This window comes from Biomphalaria glabrata, chromosome 11 (assembly GCF_947242115.1).
Source record: "Biomphalaria glabrata chromosome 11, xgBioGlab47.1, whole genome shotgun sequence".
In the NCBI taxonomy this organism is placed as follows: domain Eukaryota; kingdom Metazoa; phylum Mollusca; class Gastropoda; family Planorbidae; genus Biomphalaria; species Biomphalaria glabrata.
The window spans coordinates 4,545,472-4,569,637 of record NC_074721.1 but is presented as its reverse complement, the minus strand read 5'-3'; the positions used below and the strand labels follow the sequence as shown (position 1 = coordinate 4,569,637).

The following is a 24,166-nucleotide window of genomic DNA, read 5'->3' as shown; positions in this document are numbered from 1 at the left end:
GCTACCCTACGGCGAAAGCCAAGGGAGAGATGAGAATTACATTAAGTGCAATTATTGACTTGGAACACACGTTCAAACTACAACAAGTTGGTCGGCATTTATATTTTCTAGAAAGTTTAATGTGGCTCTGACTACTCTGAGGATATTTTTTTTTTAAATTTTTATTCGAAAGAGTTACTTTTTAAAATTGAAGCTATTTCTCTAATCTGTTCACTATTGCTAATTTGATCTGGTTCACTTTTCCACTTACCATTGACTACCGAACCTGCAGCTTGTCCGTAATCACTATCTTTAATAGAACCTGTTTCACTTACCATATTACTTTTGTTTATCGAACCTGTTTCATCTTCAAGTTCATTATTATCAACCGAACCTGTTTCATTTTCAAGTTCACTATTCTCAACCGAACCTGTTTCATTTTCAAGTTCACTATTCTCAACCGAACCTGTTTCATTTTCAAGTTCACTATTCTCAACCGAACTTGTTTCATTTTCAAGTTCACTATTCTCAACCGAACCTGTTTCATCTTCAAGCTCACTATTCTCAACCGAACCTGTTTCATCTTCAAGTTCACCATTCTCAACCGAACCTGTTTCATCTTCAACTTCACTATTCTCAACCGAACCAATTTCATCTCTATTTGACTAACTTTTATCGAACCTGTTTCAAGTTGTTTTTTTTCTTTTTTACCCGAAGTTCTGAACTTGGCAAACCTTGACACTTGCAATCATGTAATCAAAGTCTGTAATCAAAGTCATAAGAAGGAAGCACTCTTAAAACGATTAGCGAAATGTTATTCTTATTGTGCCATGGGAAAGCACGCTTATATTGATCGTGTGCAATGTCACGTCCGCTGAAATCTGTCAATCTCCCGAGCATGCCAGGTGCTCGGTTACGGAAGAAGGACATTTGAAATCTTTTTTTGGAAACCTCAGCGCGTTTAGGAGCATTGTTTTCAATGACTGGTATCTGTCTGGCGTAGAGCGTCATAGTTGATTCATTGATGCAAGAGTTCACATAGAAATAAATTAGAAATCTAGGATTAATAGCTTTTTGTGACTTTTCGTGATCAAATAAAGATTGCGATGGAAGATAAACGTATACTAAAACAGGCAATGTTGAGGTGATCTCCCCGGAGATCAAAGAAAAGGGAAAGACAACTTCAGTACAAGATTTGGCGATAGTCCAAGTTTTATAAAAAAATAATAATAAGACGCTCTCTGTTTATTGACAAAAGAGAACAAGCCGCAACCATCAATTACATTGCTGCTCAGCTATCCCATAATTTAAGCCAAACTGAAATGGAAAAACAAAGAGAAAATGAAAACTTAAGTTTAGAGATTAAGCGGTTATGGTGTTTGTCTTAAATAACAATATACCCTGTTGTTGTATCAACCGCTAACCGCGGGACACAGAAACAGATGACCTTTACATCATTTGCCCTATATATCAAATGGCCTGAGAGGAAAACTTTACTTTTTCTTTTTCAAATAATCGAGGGGATAATGACTACTGACCTTACAAACACTCAAGGCCCTTAAGCCTAACATCTTTAAGAAGATTCTCGTTGCCTGTCAGAGGGCGGTTCTGTTGCAGACCTGCCACATCACCAGAGAATTATTTCAGCGGACAAGGGAGACTACAATGAATTTTGTTTCTCTCTAACGAAGCTTGGCCCTGGCAGTGCCAGAGAATGACTATTAGTTCCTTTTATTATAATAATTATGTGTTCAATAATAATAATGTGTTCAATAAAAATAATGTGTTCAATAAAAATAATGTGTTCAATAAAAATAATGTGATCAATAATAATAATATATTCAAATTTTTAAAATCACTTTTCGTCCTATCATTCGGTTAAGCCGAAAAGTGCCGTTGATAAAACTTATGAAATGTTTCAGCATTTCTGCTAAATTTGATGCTTGTAAATACATTTGACACATTTTACTTGAAACAATTCTTTACAATTTCAGCTATTTTTCCATTGGCGTTGCTGGGGTGAGGGGTAAGGGGGGGGGGTCCACATTCAAAAGTCCCCCAGGGCCCTCATTTAAGGGTCCCCTAAATGAATGTTTTATTTTTATTTTTACATTAAATATTAAATATTATATCACTGCCATGTAATCTTGTTATTCACGTGAAGTAGAAAAAAAACAAACAACTGACAGCATTGATGCAGATGGTATTATAGATGACCCTTGCTGCACAGAAAGCACGATGTGAGGGCATATGAATTGAGATTTGTCACTTATGTATATCTCGCCAATAAACAACTAGCTACGCCCATGGATTTTTCTTTTTCAGATCTAGTAATATGCACATAACTATAGTTCAGTGCTTTTTCAAACATTTTCCTTAACGGAACACTTCGCACATTTTGAGTATTTAACGGAACACTTCGCACAATTTGAGCATTTAACGGAACACTTCGCACAATTTGAGTATTTAACGGAACAATTCGCACATTTTGCGCATTTAACGGAACACTTTGCTTATTTTTAGAAAGAATAAGTCACGATGTGTCCTACTAGTTTGTTATTTCATTAGTTTGTGGAACACCTATTGAGGTACGTAGTTTGGGAAACACAGCTATAGGTCAATAGGTTAAAAAAAAACAACATGTCAACAAATTGGTACAGATGAAAGATTTTCTCTTTTTTTGGTTTTTCATATAAAACTTTGAGATGTTCTTTAAAAGAAAAAGGTTGGCCAAACTTTTTGAGCCAGATGGCCAAATAAATTGAAGTGAGAAGACTCAAAAGTAAAGTAGCAATTATACATAAACAACTGAACCATAATCTTCAAATACAAAACAAAATTTAATAAAATACTCAAAAAGACACAAAGATAAAGGCACATTTCTCGTTCCATATGCTAGGACAAATTTGTACAAATGCTCCTGACATTAGAGCTTGGAATGGGTTGCCTGAGCCAGCCAGGAAAAAAAGTGACTTGGTAGAAAAGTAGAAATTAAGTCATTGGTTAACATGCTTGACTAGATGCGTGACGCGTAGGACGTAATCATCTTCTTTTTTGAAGTAACGTCTGTATTATATAAGATAAGATAAGAGCCACATCATCGCATTAAATAAATAAATGCATAAAATAAAATACAAAATCAGCGAGTTCTGTGGAACAGAATATCTAGGGTTTTATATTTTATACTATGCGCAGAATAATTTGGTCGGGGTCAGATCGGTCAGGGTCACGGGTATGGCCCAAGGGACGTTGGTTGTGCCTTACTGTTGTTAAGTGTTTATATCCTCGCCCCAACTCTCACAGTACGTCAGTGTTCGACCTGACGATACTATGGTAAAGTTGCAACTTTTCTAAATTTTATTCCGAAGATTAAGGTCTCGTGCAATAACACCGAGGAGCTTAGCTGCGACCTGCATATTTTTCCAACACGTGATACAGACAAAAAGTTTTTCTGTGGAACTCATATAGGCTATATATGTCCCGATGACCTCGTGAGAGATATGTCAAGGTGAAAGTAGCTAGCAACTGATGGCTCCTGAAATAAATGTGACGATACACCTGGGGCAAACCACGGACCCAGCAGCCAGAGCTTAATCCATTAAAGCTTTGGCTATTGAAATTAAAATTGACAATTTTTAGAATCTTAAAAAATTCTATAAACTTTCCAAATTTAGTTTCCTTTTCATTTATTGTTCAGTAGCCTTTTAGAAGCTATGGTGACATTCGTGTCAGGCAATCTTCCTATTTTAGCACAACTATGGTCTGAACTCTAATTTTAATAGGAATGAATTAAGATACGCTGATGTCAGCCTGACATAAAGACTGACACCAACTGCACAGGATGGGCCCTTTGGGAAAGCAAATATAAAAAAAAATTTGTCCAGGGTCGCAGATGTTGAACAGACCACGTGTGAGGAAAAAGATTTAAAACGCTGCAGCTTCTGGTGTTCTTAAATGCTTAGACGTTAGCCAACACTTACACTATGTCTTAGGGCCTTATAAAATCTTATTTAGGATTTTTTACGAGCGCTTCACATTTTCAAAAACGCTAAATGGAATTTAAAGGTTGCCAAATAATTTTTTGAAAATTAGCCACAAACAGAAAAGCTTAAATAAAATTGTATCCTTCCATGCTCCTAATTGCACAAAAAATATGTAATCTTAAAACGAAACATTGTTTATCAACATTTTATACTGTACACCGGATGCCCCCCCAAAAAAACAACTATTTATAGTCTGCCATTGGTGAAAATCCCTTAAAACAAGAAATCAAAACAAAATATGACATTGCGAATTCAGTGATTTTATACCTTCAAAAGACCTTTATAAAAAAAAAACAAGCATTGATTAAATATTTGATTCTTTTCCCTGCTGTTCATTTGATTGATTTTTTTGTCCTAAATTTAAAATGACCTTTGAAAAGGTAACATGGCTGCCTCAGGTTGATGCATTAACGTACTTCGGGGGCTGTACACCAAATTGGCCCATCGGCGTTTTTTATGAATTACAAGAAAAAAATATCAAAGAACATGCACTAACCTTTATATTATTTCGTTTCTTAAAAATGATAACTGGAGGTTAAAAAGGATCAAATGAATCAAGTGTCAAACATGCAAGCCAAATGTTTTTTTTGTCATATTTATTTTTTAAAACTCATTTGCTTATTTGTAAATAATAACAATTCACGAATTGACTTCATTTTCCAGGGCAAATGATTTGCTTAATTTAGTAAGTCATACAGAATATGTTATATGATGTTAATTTGCACTATATGTATTAGTTTCACGACCAAAAAAATAACACTGTCCGAAAACTTTAATGCGGCTACTGCATAAGATGATGATTGCAATGGTAGAACAAATTAAAATTAACGCTATTGAATTACCCAGCTGCTGATATTTTGTAGCCTTTCTAAAACAAGTGCCACTACTCTTTTGTGTCTCATGAAAGTGAAATTTTCTTTGCCATCAAAGACACCATGATCAAAGAATGTTTCAAATATTTAAAAAATATGTTTTTTATTTGGTTTTCTGTCCTGGTTATGCATACAAATTTCAAAATCAGTTTCTAATTTATAATATCATATTTTTTCACAAACATTCGTCTTAAATGTTAGTGCTAACACTATAAGACAATATTTAAGATAATTCGTTTTTTTAAGATAACTTCAAACTATATGTAAACTTTAACAAAACAAATAAACTAATGCTCATCGTAATGGAGTGTGTGTGTTTTTATGCGCTTCTAAGAGGACAGTGGGAAGGGGTTAGCGATTAGTTGGGAATGATGCAAGACAAACAGCATTGTCGTCACTTGGTCTTAGCTAGGAGGGACGACTCCAGATCGCCAGAGTGAAAAGACGTGTTTTTGTAGTGAGTTAGATTTTGTTCAGTATAGTATTACTAAAGTCTCATACATTGATTTCATTTTATCTTAAGTTAAATTTATTTATATTGCAATCAAAGTTATATATATATATATATATATATATATAATATTGTTCACCAAGAATGTATTTAAGTTGTATAAGTTAAGATATAACACGCCTACGCCTACAAGCCAACGGCCAGCAACTACACTCATTAAGGTATGCTTTTAACCCTCCCGCCCCCCAATTAAATTGTGAAAAAAAAAAATTTGCAACAAAAATGTAATAACAAGGAAATGTTTTTTTAAACAAGTAAAAAAATAAAATAAATTTGGCAAAAAAAAGTTGTGGCCAGATTTCACTGTTATCTCAAGCCATATCTGACATGAGCTCTGCGTGTGTCTAATCCAGTATAATTTAGACTATATTTAACGAAAGACGAATGTGGAATTGTTAACATATTCCTAGATTTTTAAAAATGACAAGAACAAAAAAAAGTCTTATGTAAATGTACGTGACACAATGTTATATTTGTAGGACATATAGGTCTAGAACTAAGAGCTAATTTTTTTTTCACTGACTCAGCGTTACATTATTGATAAGCGCAAAGATGTCTAGACCAGCTGTGCATTTCACACTCTGTTTCTTTACCTTTCTCTAAAGTGCTTTAAATATAGTGCACAGATTTACGCAAGTGGGATTAAATATTGGCATTATTAAGGAACTTCTATTCTTATTTTCTTTTACTGAACGCATTGAAATTTTAGCAGACGACAGGGAGGAAAAAAAATCATGAAGTGTTTATTTCTGAGCTTCTCTACTTCAGTTGTGTCACCTGAAGTGGGGCGGAAACCATTGATCCTCTGCTACTCGACAGAGATTTTTTGTCCTTGAATGCGCTAAATAGTTCACACCTTACAGGCGCAGTGGTGTTCAACTTTTTTGGGTTGGGGTCAAAATATTTATTACGGGTCGCATGAACGCGAAATAAAAAAAATAAAAAAAATTACCAAGTCTTATAGATCCAATGCTTTGCGGATTCATTCTGTACTCTGGACAAAGGGCGGAAAAACCTCACGTCAAAGGCCGAATTAGTCCCACGGGTCGTAGTTTGGGCATCGCTGTACTAGCGCGCAATCAATGGAGAGATCTAAATAATAACTGAATCAGTCAGACATTAAAAAATAAGACTTTTGAATTTTGACGTAGTCCCGGTACGTGAAAGCATCATTAAGTTGAACAAAAAAACCCTAGATGAATACGGTATGAAAGCCTCAAACATATTTTTAATAATTAGCTTTTTGTTAAAAATCGTTAAGTACTTTTAATAGGACTCCCGATTCTGCATTGAGTATTGTGTAACATAATGCCACTTGGGAATCTTAAGGACTTTGACCCAATTAGAGAATGTAATTCTTTTTTGAGTGTGTGTGTTTGGTGGAATTCTGCAGATAAATAAATATAATATATTTAGGTCAACAAGCCGGGCTAACTAGCGCAAAAGATATCGAATTGAAACCAGGTCACACATTCTCTCCCCCCCCCCCGGACTCTCCCTTGTACATCGCGAGATATCCGCACAGCCAAAATGACGAACTCTCCATCCATCCAATGATTTGCATTCCATTTAAAGGTGGGGGGGGGGGAGTTGTTTACGAAAGCTATATTTTCCCAAAATAAAATGGTATCGAATTTTTTGTTCCGTTTTTCTATAGTCCATTTATTTGATCATAGTTATACTTAAATAGGTCAAATGTTTGCCCTAGATTAAGTTACGTTGTATTTACTGATGTGGAAATTACTTCAGCGAGTAAACTAATTGAAAAATAATGAAAATATGAAAAAAAAAAAGAAAGAAAGATTTAAGCCAAAGTATCTTTGCAAAACATACACACACACACACAAGAATATATATATTTATATATATATAAATTTTTTTATGTCTTTACGAAATAGTAACAAAAATAAATTTGTTAAAATTTTCATTTTTTTTATAGATCTAAAATTCTACACTATATAATTATATATGTTAACAAGGGTGTCATGTGGCCAGCACAAAGACAAAACGTCAGGTACCCATTAGAGCTTGGTGGACTCAGAGGCGCCCAGAGGTCACGAAATTAAAATTCACAGTTCTTACCTGGATTCGAACCCGAGACCCTATTTAGCTTCAACCCTGTTTTTAAGTACTCGTAAATGCAATAAGATTTTCTCGTTTTAATTTCAAGCATGCATATTTTGAAATTAAAAATAATATATTTCGTTAGTGGATGCCCTTTTTTCAGTTTTAGTTTCGTGGCGTCTGCATTAACTTCTGTTACTCCAGACCTGTATAGGCTTTTATACAAATGTTGCGTTTATTTACCGTGCTCTAAAAGTCATGTCAACAGACCAGACGAAATTAGAAAATAAAATACTTTTTAAAAAAAAAGGTCCTTGACCTAGAATGTTTTGGATTTCTGGATGTCAAGGACATCAAATCTTTTAAAACTGATGATAACAGTCTAAATAGGTTGTTTTTTTTTAAATTTTGTAAGTGTCAAAACAAAACAGTTGATCGGGTGTATGTAGGCCTACAATCTTAAGTTCTGGGGTTAGGAAACAAAAAATGTCAGAAATGCTGAGATGATAATAATAAAAAAAAAGTTTGACGTCATCAATGTCATCTAAAAATGTAAACAAAATTTTCCTCATAACCATATTGTAAGAACTGAATCAATTGTAGGTTTATATATAAAGAATGATTCAAGGTTTTGAACGAAATTACTTTAGCGATTAAAGCAATGTACATTGTACACTGTGCAAGAAAAAAGAAACAGATTTGTGTACATTTTTGTTAACATATCAAAAACTGAGAAAAAAAAGTAAGTTTTTTTTTTTAACTGTAAATGCATGTATGAATTGAATCTATCTTTGCTTTATAAAATATTTGCGAAACAATACGATCTTTTTAAAAACAATCTATCATATCTCTTAAATCAAATTATTTATTTGTTTTCAAGTGTTTCTGACGTTTCTCGTCTTACAAAATACGGACGTTACTTGAGTTCCCCTTTACAAGACCTTGTGGTCTATAAGGCAGATGATGTAAAGGTCATTTTTTTTTCTGTGGCCTTCGGTAAACAATGGTGTCATGTGACCAGCACAACGACCAACCGCATTTACTTTTCCCCTGCTGGGTGGACTCAGAGGCGCCCTAAGGATCCCATACCAATCTAAAAAAAAACAACAGTGTTCCGCTAAATACTCCGATTGTGCGAAGTGTTCCGTTATGGAAACGGTTTGGGAACCACTGGCATGTACTAGGACAAATTGGTGCAAGTGCTCCTTCTTTCCTTGTGCAATTAGAGCATAGAACAAGTTACCAGAATCAGCCAGAAAAACCGATGACTTGGCAGAGTTTCAGTCTATAATGAGCATACACAACTAGATTAATGTACGCATAGGACGTAATTATTTTCTATTTAAGGAACATCTGCACATTAAAAGATAACTAATTGTTTTTTATTTTATTTTATTTATTTATTTATTTATTTATTTACACTGGGACTCGTTTGATGTAGATAATCCCAGATGAACATTTTGAGCATGGTAAAAAGCTAACCATTGTGTGGCCAAAGCTGGTGTGCATTCATTTTCATGTGCTTCGGAAAATGTCTTTAATCTATATTTTACCTTCATGTTGACGGCCTTTGCCCCCAAATATATAGATCTTAAGTCTTAGACACCCGCGCTTATATCCTCTCCAGTACGCACCAGCGCGCCAACAAAAGTTGAACATGGCTAACATAATGGAAATGTTTTTTTTTTTTGTTTTTTTTTTTTGCTTTTTGTCTTCTATTCTTGTCTTGGTAAAAAAAATTCACACAAAAAAAATCTTAAACTCTTCAATTAATAGAAAGTATGTGTCAAGGTTTGAACCCGGATATCTGAGTGGGCAAAAAAAAATTCTTTATTAATCCTCATGTCGAAATTTCCATGCGACATTTTCAGCTAGAACTCTTTTCTTGAAAACGAAAACTTGTTACTTAACTGTTTCTTTTATGCCCACACGAACAAAAGCGGAATTACAAAACTCCTAGAGAAATGTGATTTAAAAAAAAAAATACACCTCCAGCACTCTTGACATTAAAATCATCATCGACCCGTGGAGAACCAATCTTCCTAATTTTTGTTGAGAAAGAAATGCATAAAGAAAGTTGACTTTGATTAAGAATTATGGACTATAACAAGAAGTAATACAAACAATAAACTAAAGCTCCATTTTTAGATCTTGCGATCTATAGGGCAGATGATGTGAAGGTCATCTGTTTCTGGGGACCACAGTTAACGAGGGTGTCATGTGACCAGCATAACTACCAACGTCCTTTACATTTCCTTATTAATGTCGGGTACAAGTTAGCGCTTTGGGGGGGGGGGAGGAATCAGAGGTGCCCTTAGGATCCCGGAATTAAAAATCCCCAGTCTTCACCAGGATTCACACCTTTCCGGTTTGGAAGCCAAGCACTTTACCACTTAGCCACCGAGCCTCCAATACTAAGCATGCTATGAAAAAAAAAAAAAGATTGACAAGAGTGAGAAATGTCTTCCAATGGGCTTGCAGTAGGCACCTCTTTGAACAAAATCCAAATTTGATTTCCACGAAGCCTGTAACACAGATTACCCAGCATTGGTGACATTCATGACTGACCGTAAAGATATTTAAATTCTCATATAACGGTGCGTTGACAATATATATCTGAAAAATGATAAAACGTTCACTGTTGTCATTCAGTGAAACGGATCTTGCTGCGGTGGTGGAAATGTCTTTCAGTTGACTCTCATTCAAAGTTTGAATGACTGACAGATACTACTTATGGACTTGACATATTAACATCCTGTTCATGGGCCTCAAAACAGGTCACGGCTTCACACTCCATTTAGCAGGACATGCTGGCGTGCCAAGTTTTATGGTCGAAGTACCAAATGTCAATAACGTCACGTCCTGGAAAGTCACAAATATATTATGTAAAGTTAGAGCGTGCAATAGGATTCCAAGAAAGTCTAATCCTTACTGTAGTGAAAATAAACGCAATATGCTTGAACTATTAACGTCTACTCAAAAAACAAATAATAATAATGTCTATGTCAGACAGGTGTGCGGTTTATATGTGACGTATTCGACTCCCATAAGACATTCTGTACTGTGTTCTAATAAAAGGCAGGGGCGTCGTAGGCCACCTTCTATTTAGGTATACTAAAGCTTGCAAACGCGACATGAAGTTTTGAAAATGAGACACAGGTAAGATCCACATGGAGAGCAAGCATGAAGGCAGGGACCTGGTTTGCAGATGGCGTACACACCAGAAGTAGAAAGAAGGGTGAAAGTGCTACAACGACTGGTAATTACAGATGCCCAACCTGTGACTGCAGTTGTCTAAAAAGGACCGGCCTCTTTGTATTATGCGAAAAGGGAAAAAGATCGTCTCTCTAGAAGTAAAATTCCACAGATTAATCAAAATGCCCAATTCTAGTTCCATCTTTGGGTACTTTTAATCCACCGATTTTCAATACATTATTATTTAGCGAAATGAGATCTAGCAAATGGACCTCTTTCAAAAATCATGAATAAACACATTTAGCCACGTCATAATATTGATAAAACAATGAAAAATACGTATCACGTGACAACCACTATGGATTACATCATTTGTATAGAAGATATATAGAATCATTTAGCTAAATGTTGTTTGTTTACGATTGGTGAATGAGGTCCATTAATTTCTGATACTGATACCAAGATTTACGTAAAGGTTACAGGAGCTACTTTTTGGAGTCTTCATTTCTTTGGCGGTCCCTAAAAACTGTCTGAGTGAGTTTGTTATAAAAAAAAATTACGTTGTATTATTGAACCATCTATATACTTCTTTACTGTATTTCGATTATTTGGATGTGACTTGAGAAGTACATCTCATTTATTTCTGATATCAGGATGTCAAAGTCTTGCAAAAGCAAACATATTTGATTACTGTAATTATTTTGATTTCTTTAAAATTGAACTACAAATAGTGAGATATGTTGATACTGTAGCCGCTGTCATTACTTGCCTTCCCCACAGGAAGTATAGGCTTGGATAAAGTAGTTTCATTTCTAAAATGTCTTAAAAATATAAGACGAGAAAATAATTCAGACTCGGCTTATGCCTAGCTATTCTATAATTTTACCTTTTTTACCTTTTACCAATCCATTAGTCTGTTCAACCGTTGGGACACCATGCAAGAATTGTCGACCGTATTTCTCCATTCCTGCCTTTTCCCTTGGATAGAACCTCTTTCAGTGACAGGCCCGTCTATTGTCTTATGTTGTCTGCCCGTCGCTTTGTCTGTCTGCATCTTCTTCTTTTCCAACAACCGTGCAGGTAATTTTTTATGAGCTATGAATTCAACATTCACTGATGCGTTAACACTGAAATCTTTTTGACTGGATATTTAATTACGGTGGAGAGTTTAAATAAACTTTAAAATAAAAATTGAGTTATTTAAACAAAAATACTTCTGCCAGAATACAACGTAGTCCTGTTTCACAACTTCATCCAAAGAAAAACTTTAACTCCGCATTTGATACTAGCATTGCTTTTAACATTTTTATTATCTATATATATATAATTCTCTTCTTCGCTCAAGAGTTTGGACGGGAAGAAGTTGTAAAGGAAAGATCACACTTTTATTTCTGCGGATAGAGTTATCCCACGAACTTTACGAGCCTTGCGTGTAGCGAAGTCTTACAGTGTATCATGAAAATGTTTATTTCCTACATGGATCACGCTCAATTGTAACAGTGGACCAATGTTTCAATCTACGAGAATTGTTGAACTAAAGTAATTCTTCATTAGTTTGAGGCTCGAAAAGCTTCATTCACCAGATTACACAATTACGGCTAAATGCAAATTGCCGTTTCTATTTATCGCCCGTAGGATTGGCGTTTTCCATATTGAATGACACCCCAAAACGACAATTTTTGTCTATATATTTCATGAGATATAAAATGGTTTAGTTTAATAATTTACACATAGAATTAGCGCGGGTCCTATGAAAGTGTGGGGCCCACTGCGGTCGGATAGGTTGCTGTGGCCTATGGCCGGCCCTGCAAAAGAGCGGCGCATGCTACGCCGCCGGTCGACTAGTAAGAATATGTTTGTGATTTGAATTTTGATAGAAACAGAATGTTATTTTCAACATTGTGAACACATTTCGCATCTTTGTTGCTGAGTACGTTTTCTACTGAGAGTAGTATCACTATCTAATATCAATTTTAGCGTAAAATCTATGGAATTCTGGTACTTTTTCGCATTACAGATTTAAAATCTTTTCTAGACCTATGTAGTTATTACTTTTGGACTGAGTAAAACCTTTAGTGACATTTGGAATAAAGAATGCAACCTACATGTTCAGGCTTACATCATAAGTCATGAGAAAACAGGATCCTGTTGTGTAATATTTCCAAGTTCAAAGCTTTTATGATCTGGTATTAGGAAAGATTTGCACTCAAAAAATGCCAGTTGAAAAGGTTAAAGCCAATATATTACATGTCGTAAAGTAGACTTTAGCTTGGCCCAGAGAAATGTTGAAACGTTAGCAGTTCGTAGCAGGATACATAATATTAGGTTGTACTACAGCTCTGTCAATATATGATTGTAAAATACGAGACGATTCTTAGTATTTGAACTAAGTAACCTAGATCTGCTAGGAATCACCAGCTGGTTATAAAATTTGTACGGTCAGATCCTAGACGTGGAAACAAGATTTTAGGCACACAATACCATACGAGGAAATCTGAAACAGGATCACGATATTGGAATCAGTCCATTAAGAGCTTCTTCACTATTGTTAAAAATGCAAGCTAAGATTGTACAACCATATTTCAAGAAACGCCAAAGTCACTGAAATCAGTTATCAGGCGAGTCTGACAAAAGAATAGATGGGAAGACTATGTTCCACAATGGAAGAGAGACTCATCCCGGAAAAAGACAGAGAGGAGTGGGCAGAGATTAACAGATTATGTGTGGTGCCCCACAGACTAAAGTGGACATAGATTAACAAATTATGTGTGGTGCCCCAGAGACTAAAGTGGACATAGATTAACAGATTATGTGTGGTGCCCCAGAGACTAAAGTGGACATAGATTAACAGATTATGTGTGGTACCCCAAAGACTAAGGGACAGATGAAGACATGATTAGTTCAGCTCTTGGACACAATGCTAATATTGCAAACAAACTTAAAATTGTTTTCTTCAAAACCTAAATAATATCTCTGAACTTTAATCATAACAGGCATGTCTCTGTGGAATATTAGTTCGATACATTTCGAGGAAAAAAAACACCTATAAGAATAGCACACAGGAAGTGTCTTATCTTATCTTATAAAATAGAGAAGTAAATTAAAAAAAAAGATGATTACGTCCTATGCGTGTTCCTAGGTCAATCTAGTCATGCTTGCTAACCAATGACTTAAATTTTGCTAATAGTAGACTCTTAGACTCCTTAAAATAATACACTAATCTCTGCGATACCTTGTTTTCAAATTTAAAATAATTGAAAAGACTAAGACTAAGACTGCTTTACTGATCCTTATGGAAAATGTGTTGTGATTACAAGGACTCTTTTCTCATTTAAAGACAGCACAGCAGAAACATACACATAAATACAACAGACACAAGATAAAGAGTTCATTCTTATCTTCTTATCTTATATAATACAGACGTTACTTCAAAAAAGAAGATGATTACGTCCTACGCGTCATGCATTTAGTCATGCATATTAACCAATGACTTAAATTCTGCCAAGTCACTGGTTTTCCTGGCTGGTCATTCAGCGACTACACATAGGCATCTTGGTTCTTTTCATGTTTCCTGAACAACGAGTGGCGTTGATATAATCGGACCGATAATAAATAACTCTAGAAAGTCCCTATTTTATTACGGTTACTGAATGAAGGAACTGCTTTGTACTAATACTTTATCGACTAAATGTCAAAAAGTAAGCCTTATTAACAACCGGTTTCTTGTTGCAGAGTTGTTGTTTTTAGCAAGTTCAGATTTGTTACTTTACTTTTGTACCCCAATAGACAAGAGATATATAAATATAAATGAATAAAGATGCTATTATTGGCTAAACCTTTGACCATTGATTTAGTCTATTATCGTGATCACAGAATCCTGTTATGTATCGTTGGTACTATTTGACATCATTTTTCATAGAAATTTTGGGAAATATTTCTCAAATAAATAATTCTTATAAAAAGCCACAGGATAGTCAGCCACGACAGTTTGTGTGAAGGGAAAAAATAAGTTTTTCTTACTCTGTGGTCATCTACAGCACCCTCTCCTAATGGTCTTATTATGGTCTTATACTAATGGTCTTGGGATGTACAAGTTTCCTCACACTGTAGTCTTTTATAGAGGTCCTCACACTGTGGCCTTATACAGAGGTCCTCACACTGTGGTCTTATACAGAGGTTCTTAACACTGGGATTTTATATAGAGGTCCTCACACTGGGGTCTTATACAGAGGTCCTCACACTGTGGTCTTACACATCCTCACACTGTGGTCTTATACAGAGGTCTTCAAACTGTTGTCCTGTACTATGTTTATGACCTTGCATCCAACTTCCTCTCATTTGACTAGAGACAAAACGCATCTATTATATTTATCACGTGAAACAAATTTCTATTTTCCGTTTCGAAAATCAGTGTAAGGAATTTCTTTTGACAATTTTATATTTCTATAAATAATAACATGGAAATTAAAAAAAAAAATATTTTCTACATTAAAAGATCATTGAGTGCAGTTAAAAAAACAACGGTCGATTCGACGTGATAAGAGAGACCATTAAGTACATTGACAACAGGGATAACATAGGTGTTTATACTGACATAGCTAACATGGAAAGGAGTCCAAGGTCTCTATGTTACTTGGTACCTATATGGAATGTATTTGGAGGGGGTAGGGGCCCTGCTTATTCTGCAAGTGAAAGATATAATTGATAGCTGTCGTATCTACATATGCAATGTTTAATTTATACAAGTAAGTTTTAGTTTTACATTTGATTTTTGTTTAGTGAAGAAAGTCTGTCCCCGAAAAAATAAATATGAAAATAAACATGAACATGAAAATATGAAATAGACATTAACAAGAAAATAAATATAAACGTGGAAAAAAAAAACATGAACATAAATATGAACATAAATATGAACATAAACATGAACATGAACATAAACATGAACATAAACATGAACATACACATACACATACACATTAACATAAACATGAAAATACACATTAACATAAACATGAAGATGAACATAAACATGAACAGAGCATGTTTATGAAGAGCTAATCTGAACTTTGTCTCCTTGAAAAATATATTCAGGCTTATAAAAATAGGCAACCAAAAAAATATGATCAGCTTTTTTGATAGACAAGATCCAAAGTTGTTGTTTTTTTTTTCAATTTCTTGCGAATTCTTGCGAGTTCAAAAAGTTAATCACTGGCTGAAATCTGGATACTTCAATTTTTTTTTTTTTTTAAATGGCTTCAATAATTGGCTTATCAATTTGATTGTTTATGCATATTATTTAGAAAAAAAATTGGCCAAACAATGAAAAATTAGGTTTTACGTTTTTTTAAAATATAATCATCATAAAATTAAATTTGGCTATTCTTAACACGCTTTCAGCGGGTATTCCCGCACTCGACACGATTGTTTCTTTGTATTTACTAAATAGTCGAATGCAGAAATAGACGTTCATAACATTTTTCACACCGTCTTCTGTAGGAAGTAGCCGGACTGTAATACAGAAGCTCGTCTGTGTAAGCTCTCTGGAAAGACTGCTTCTATTAATGAAGCATTTCACAAGAAATAAAATAGAATTTGAAATTATAATTATACGCTAGCGTCATAAAGAAGGAAGTGATTTAAAATAAAAACTTGTATGATTGACTTATTTCTTTAACAATTCAGATTATAATAAGACAATGATATCTAGTATGGAATGTTTTTTTTTTCTGTTGTTTTTTTTTTAATTCTGGGAATTCATTCATTTATTATACTACGTTATTGGTTGTCCTAGCTAATTCAGGCAGGTCGTTCTAGCTTCTAATGGCGTTGAGGACATCATACAAATTTGTCCCTGCACATGGAATAAGAACTATTTTAATCTTTGTGTTTTTCTGAGTATTTTAATTTAAGGGAAAGACCCAAAGCTACTGCTCATTACATAAGCGATGTCCTCTGTCTGCTACGCTGTTCCAATTATCGATATGCATTGATAACTTCAAACCATTTATGGATAAAAAATGGTTTGAGAAATATGCATATAAACACTGTATAAAATCAAATATCTTATCTCCGTTGATCAAAACCAGAACGTGTGGTGGGAAATACTTAAAATCAGAAAGATCTAGATCTGGATTTAGCGCTGAGCTTGTGTGTTCGTTTTCAGCCATTCTATATTTAGAACTGAACAATCCAATGACGTCATCTGACGGGCTTCGTAGGTGCGCAGATAGTGGTTCATTGAAACTAAATCGGTGTCGTCTGTTACCGGAACTTGTCGGAGAGATCCTTCGAGCGAGCGACAAGGGATAACCATCAGGGTGTGTTCGCGGTTGTCTCCCCTTGACAATGCTATTGATGGAAGGATGTGCCAAAGTTGAACTGCGGTATGGAAGGCTACGCACATCATTATTGTTTTGTATTGATAGCTCGAAGCGCACCTTTGACCTGTCCTATACCAGGACATCAGGTGGTTGGTATTAATACAGAAGTTAACGCACCTATCTTTATGTAGCAGACTAAAGGAAATATAACATTGTCTCGTTGATATAGATCTAAAATATATCTTATACATCCGAGTATCTGTGCATCTGCTCCATGTAGAATAGCAAAAAAAAAAGAGGGGGGGGGGGGTTAGCTCGGTATATTGTAACTATTTTCTAGTGATACCGCAAAAGAAATAGACGAATGACATTTATCTTTCAATAACTAGTGAATATCTCTTTCTTTTCTCTTTCTTCCTTCTTTGTATCTTTTTTCTTCTTCTCGATCTCTCTTCCTCTCTACGCATCACTTAATCTCTTCCCCACTACTTTCTCTCTCTTCCCAATCTCTCTTTCTCTCATTCACTCTCTACCTCCCTCCTCCTTCGTGTCTCTTTTTTTCCCCGCTCTCTCTTTTCCTCTCTAGCTCCACCTCATTCTCCTTTCTCTCTCCATGTCTTTTCCTTTCTCCCTATCTCTCTTTATCCCATCACTCTCTTTCTCCATCCTCCCCTCCACACTGACGAGCACACACGTACATGGCGGAAAGAAAATCTTAATCGACCACCGGCGGAGGGTTATGCTTACCATGGATTTTGCAAGATATGTAGGTCACAGCTGGGGCTTCGTAGACACAGAAAATACTGCATTCCTTATTATAAATGTTTAGCCTTTGTTAGCCCCCAACCTTAGAACTAAGATAAGTCACTGGGCTACCGAACGCCAGGCCTAGAAATTCGGTACTTTAACAAATAGGAACTCTTAGTAATCTAAAAAGCTTTAGGTCTGGACAAAGTCGCTTTGTAAATAAGAAAACCTAATCGCTGGAAAACAATGGCCGCATCGGAAATTTCCGCTGACTAATCATTTCAAAGAAACGGTTCGGTGTTTTCCCTTGTTCTATGATAGAATTTGTGTAGAGAACATTCATATGTTCTAAGTCTTGAGACAGACATTTTATTTTTGGTAATGCTAGAGTTCTTAGCTCGGTGGAGATTTTATCTGGGCAAAAGCTATAATTGTTATACAACGTGTCCTGGAGACTTTGTTAATCATCTTCTTAATGTAAAACAAAACCATTGTAATAATAATAATAATTATAAAACTGAGAGGGATTTTGTTTCTCTTTAACGAAACTCGACCTTGGCAGCGTCAGAGAATGAATACGCGTTCGTTTCTAACATCATCATCATCATCATCATAATAATAATGGCAATGTTCTCAATTCCGAAGATTGAAGATGAATGCAGTGTTTTAAAATAGAAACAAACACATCATAAAAAAATGCTTAGAAAGACATTAGATAAAGATACATTTGTTATTCCATATGCAAGGACAAATTCGTACAAGCGTTTCTTCTTCTTTAGGGCCATTTATTCATGGAAAGGGTTGCCTGAATCAGCAAGAAGAAAACCAATGACTTAGCAAAATTTAGATCTTTGATTAAAATCCACGACTAGATTGATACATGAAAACGCGTAGGACGTAATTATTTTCTGTTAAGAAAGAAAGTATGTAATCTATAAGATATGATAGGATCTCTACTGCACGTTACATTACAAAGATGCCTTTCAAATATGTTATATTTCAAATAGAAACATGAGACATTTAGACAGACAATACCCATCCAATAGTAAAATCAATGGTAATAGATTGACATAATAATAAAGTAATAATCGTAAACATAATAGCAATATAATGTTTCTTTTGCGCTGTTCCCAAACATGATATAGATTTTGGAACTATAATAAGAGATCTATGGTGATCTATAGGGCAGATCATGGGCGTAGCCAGAATATTTTTTAGGGAGGGGTTTTGGGGGGAATGCCCCCCCCCCCGCGGAAAAAAAATTATATGTGTGTGTGTGTACATAATTAATCTTTATTACATTCTGACCCTTTCGGAAGACGTTTATTGTTTATTGTAGACTCCCCGCCCTTGCTAGCAAGGGGGTCTGGGGGAGCTCGCAGCGCTCCCCCAGCGCGGGGCGAAGCCCCGTCGCCGAGCACTATTTCTGGTATTGAAAGCCAACAAAATGCATATTCTGAGGTATCTACAGTGCATTATCTTGCTATTAAAAAGTTTTATTTCAAAAAGCTAATGTGCTATTCTTACTGACTTAGACGCTCTCGCACCGATCGGCCCATTTTCCGGAAAGCTGTTTCCGCAACTCTTATTTTGCGTAATTCATTTTGTTGGAGAACATGTCCCGCAAAACCTCATGTCACAACCTTACTAAGGATTCGACTCCCAGTTCGGCATATGATTTCTTTGATTTAGACCCGATCTCTATGACTGACTCCTAAAATCTGTCTAAGCCATCTTTGTTGAGCCACATTTAATGTTTTTCAATTTCGGCAGAAGACTATTCACACTTTATTAATGGAGCCAAAGCCACTGGTAGAAATGTGTAACCTTTCTTGACTACGCTTTTGGAATTACATGCCTGTATTTCGCTTTAGATTTTATATCGAAAAGGAAAGTTTTTTCGTCAAATCATCTGTTGAGGGGTTAAACTAAAAAATCTCTGGAGTTTTTTTTTTTTGTTTTGTTTTTTTTAATTCAAAACCCCATTTAGCTACGATCATAGAATTTGGTGACTGTAGTTTGCTTTAAAATAATATTGAAGAGAGAGGTTTTCAACTCTAAACGCTCTGTAGGGGAATTTTAAACTCAAAACCATCTGGAGGGGTTTTTAACTTTAAAGAAAAAGCCATCTGGAGGAGGGGATTTAAACTCAAAACCCCTTTGACTACGCTCATAGATTTTATAGTGTGTAATTTGCTTTTTTTTTATATTGAAGAGGTACTTTTTAGCTTCCAACCCCAACTTTAGGGGGGGGGGGGTTAAACTCAAAACCCCTTTGGCTACGCTCATAAAATTTTGAATGAGTAATTTGCTTTTTTATATTGAAGAGGGGTTTATCGTAAATTTTGGAGGGGGTTTTAAAATCAAAATCTTCCTTAATTGTGCTGTTGGAATTTGGGGATTGCTGTTTGCATTTTTTTTTTGTTTTGTTTTATAGAAGAGGGGGATTTAACTGCAAAAACCTCTGGTAGAGGGTTTAAAACTCAAAACCCCCTGTAGGAGGTTTTAAACTCAAAGCCCCTGGTAGGGGGTTTTAAACTCAAAACCCCCTGGTACAGGGTTTTTAACTCAAAACCCCCTCGGCTGTGCTGTGGTAAGTGATGATTTAGTATTAAAATCTCACCTAAAATAAACAAAATGAAAGCAAAAATCAGTCACTTAATTCCGTTCCCCGCCCCAGGGGGGGGATTTCATTTCGGGGGGTGGGGGGGTTTGAACCCCAAGAACCCCCCCCCCGGCTACGCCCATGGGGAAGATGATGTAAAGGTCATCTGTGTCTGTGGCCTACGGTTAACAGGGGTGTCATGTGACCAGCACAACTACAAACTGCCTTTTACTTTTTCCCAACTATTGTCAATAACCCACTAGAGCTGGTTGGACTCAGAGACGCCCAAAGATCCCGAAATTAAAAATCCCAGTATTCACCAGGATTCGAACCCGGGACCCCGGTTCGGAAGCCAAGCGCTTTACCGCTCAGCCGCCGTGTCTCCGAATACAAGAGAAAATAATCTAAATACGTTTTGAACAGGATAGTCGTAATGCTCTCCCTTGGATGCAGTGAAGCTTCTTGTTACACAGTGTACTAGATATGACATAGACCAAGTCAGAGAGACCTTTATAGAAGTCGTTACTTAGCTTGCACAACGCATCGATCGACATTGATATCCAGACAACAACACACTACAGCAATGTTGTGAACACATTCTCCGGACGTTAAGAAACAAAAGAAGAACTAAGAATCTCATCCCATAGCAGTGGCGTCACAAGGGTGTTTGATGCCTAATACGGCAGTTCTTTTTGATGTCCTTCAACAGATTTTAAAAAAAATGAAAAATCTATTCTTTATGTGATGTGATGGCTTCCTTGTAGTGCGGTATGCGCTCTGTACTGTCGTCTCGATGGTCTCGGGTTTGATTTCTGCCCGCTCCCCACAATTTTGAAAGAACATCCAAAACATATCAAGTATGCATGCCCGCATAGTACCAGATTTTTAAAGTTACACTTAAGATGCTTGAGATTGATGAATCAGGTTAAAGGGGTTTTACTTTTTTACAAGAAGACCGACAAAACGAAATCTCGGATTCATTAAATTCATACATGCTGGAAGAAAAAGTCTAGGTCCTCATCACTTGGTGGCTAGGTACGCCTCAACCACAAGATATCTGGCTAGGTACGCCTCAACCACAAATAGATATCTGGCTAGATACGCCTCAACCACAAATTGATATCTGGCTAGGTACTCCTCAACCACAAATAGATATCTGGTCTTTCCATTATGAAGCACTAAAAGCGATCGGCAGTTAATCTGAAAACCTACATCCAACTAAATATCATTCGTTGGTCAGAGTCAGAGGCGGGCTTAGCAGAGCGCGGGGTCTTGGGCGTGGGTTTTGTTGGGGCCACGAATATCTGTACGAAAGGATGACGGTAACAAAAGATTCTCTATATCGCTGGGTCCCCCCTAAGTTGAGGGGTCTGGCGCGGGGGCCCAAATCTCTTCCCCCCTAAGGCCGCCTCTGGTCACAGAAGACATAGACGCATACTTAACTTAAAAGTAAATATTGTTACTGTAACTGTTTTAAGAAGAAAATTTTTCTTTTTAATCATAGGCCTATATCTTAGTAATTGACTTTTTGTTTTTAAATGTATTTCTTAAAAAAAAACAAGTAATAAATTACATATCTATCATTATTAACAAATTAACCTTTTCAATGAAATATTTTATTTTGTACTTCAAAAAAAAAAAACATTTTAGGGAAGAACGAGTTTGTTTTTTGTCCTAATTTTATATATATAAAAAAACAACTAAATAGTTATAAATTCATGTTTTTATTATGAAGGTTAGGGGAACAAACGGAATGAAGGTCTATTCAATAATAATATTCAATAATAATTATCACAATAACTCAAAACAGGGCAAGCATCGAATGGAAGCCAAATGAAATAGAATCCATTACTAAAGATTCTTAGCTGACGCCCTTGACAGCCAAGCTGTGGAATGTTTTTGGATCCTATGATCAATACATAAGTTCCAAGTTTTCAACTCTGTTGTCAAATAATCTCAAATGGTAGTTGATCGTATGTCCAAAGTCATATTTTAACTCCAAGCGCCGTCCCAGTAAAGTCACAAACTTTATCCGGATAGGGGACTGCTCCGAATAGAGACCTGCTCTTTCTGGAGCGCAGAGCTTTTGAATCAGGATGTGGAGGATCTCTGGGGGCAATTCTCTCGCGTTATTTTTAAACCAGGATCCCACCCCACCCCTTCCCCTAGTCAACAGAGCTCGAGAGCCAGGTATATAACATTGGGCGCTACCTGCCGTCACCTAACGCAGAGGGTCTGTGACGATCTAACTAGACTACTTAACACTGACGAGTTTACTTTTCCTGAACAAATACATCGATACTGAAGTACGTAATACACAATTTTTTTTTTGCTTTATTGGTAATTATATTTATCGATTAGGTTTTTATGGCCGGTTAATTGATAATAAAAACAACCGAATAAAGTAATGTATTTCAATATACTGAATTTAGCTTAATTGAATATTTCTTTATTAAGGTGTTAACAGATTTGTTCAGATAAAATGGTAATATTTTCAATGCAATAAATTAAAAGTCACCACGTTTTTCTATTAGTAAGCCTTAAAGTGGCCATTCGTTATCGTTTGTTTCTAGATAAAAGCACAAAAAGACAAAAATATAATTTAGTTTTAAAAATGATTTGGATCAAAGTATCTTTTGTATGTGCACATATATAGTAGGCCTATTTCAGAACGGGAAAAATAGTGTACAATGGTTTGCTATCGTTTTATTAATTGAAAATTTATCTACACTTAGATATCTTGTTTAAAACTCAAGACCTAAAATTATTTACAAAGGGCGACAATCATTAAAAACTTTGTACTTCCCTTTTACCACTGCCAGTTCAATAATACATTAACTTTTTTTTTTTTTTTTTTTATTTAAATAGAAGTAATGTGAAACAATAGACTACAAAATAGTCTCAAACTAAAACTGTGTTGACTGTTGAAATGTGCACACACATTTATAATTACAAACATAACGTGTACCGCTTTATTGATCATTTACTCCACCCCCGCTTCCCAACCATCAATCAAGTGCGTTGTTCTCATAGACTAATAGTGCACACTTATTACACACTTCTGTCTGTAAAAAGGGCAAATGAGAGCACATCTCTGCAACACCAATGAGACATTGCACAGGTGTGTGAGAAATAAATAACCTCGTTTCTTGCTGACCGTGTCAATCAAAACTCAACCATCATTGACATTTAGCCAATGGAAAGCTATCGGTGACGCAAAACGTACTAATGATGCGCGACGAGGAGCGGCGTTTCGACAGGTCGCCCTCACCTCACGTCAACCCCATCTGTCGTCTGCGTTTGGCAGAGCTCTATTCTCTTAGCTCAGGGCCTAGACTTTACAACATGTCTGAACCGCACTGTTTGACAGTGTCCTCTTTTGGTTCATAGATTGTTTAGGTGGAATATCTCAGTGGGATATTTTCTTCCTGAAGTTTATAAGATGATTAATTTTACAAGTACAAGGTACAATTTGACTTTATAATTTATTTTGTTAATTACATTTTTTTCAGTTCGGTAGCGTTAACATGTTAAAATTCATATTTTATGCAAAACTTATTATTATTATTATAGCTTTTATATAGCGCTACTTTTATGCTTATAGCATGCTCAGAGCGCTTTCGGTCCAATCTGATTTGTGGACTAGTGGGAGGGGAGGGGGTATCTAGGAGTTTGTTTTCCGTGCTGCCTTTAAGCGCTCAGTAAACACAACTCTGCCCGAATCGGGTGTCGAACCTTGTGGTTGAGTGGTTAATCGCTTGGCTTCCAAACCTGGGGTGCGGGTTCAAATTACGAAGACTGGAATTTTGAATTCAGGAATTTTTAGGGCG

The 24,166-nt window shown here is 35.8% G+C and overlaps 1 protein-coding gene across 4 annotated transcripts in view; it reads left to right on the top strand.

The window, feature by feature from the left end:
• The window catches only part of LOC106054725 (uncharacterized), a 91,022-nt gene that overhangs the window by 55,080 nt on the left and 11,776 nt on the right, over positions 1-24,166 (top strand). The window contains exon 1 of one of the 4 annotated variants that reach the window (XM_056045802.1): positions 22,497-22,642. The exons of 2 other annotated variants lie outside the window; for them this stretch is intronic. Coding sequence is in view for 1 of the 2 variants with exons in the window: in XM_056045800.1 (XP_055901775.1) it covers positions 23,779-23,801 (23 nt within the window). In the remaining variant the exon portion in view is untranslated. Of the gene's footprint in view, positions 1-22,496; positions 22,643-23,662; positions 23,802-24,166 lie in introns of those variants that run through there. One more of the 4 variants, XM_056045800.1, reaches the window with a different exon arrangement.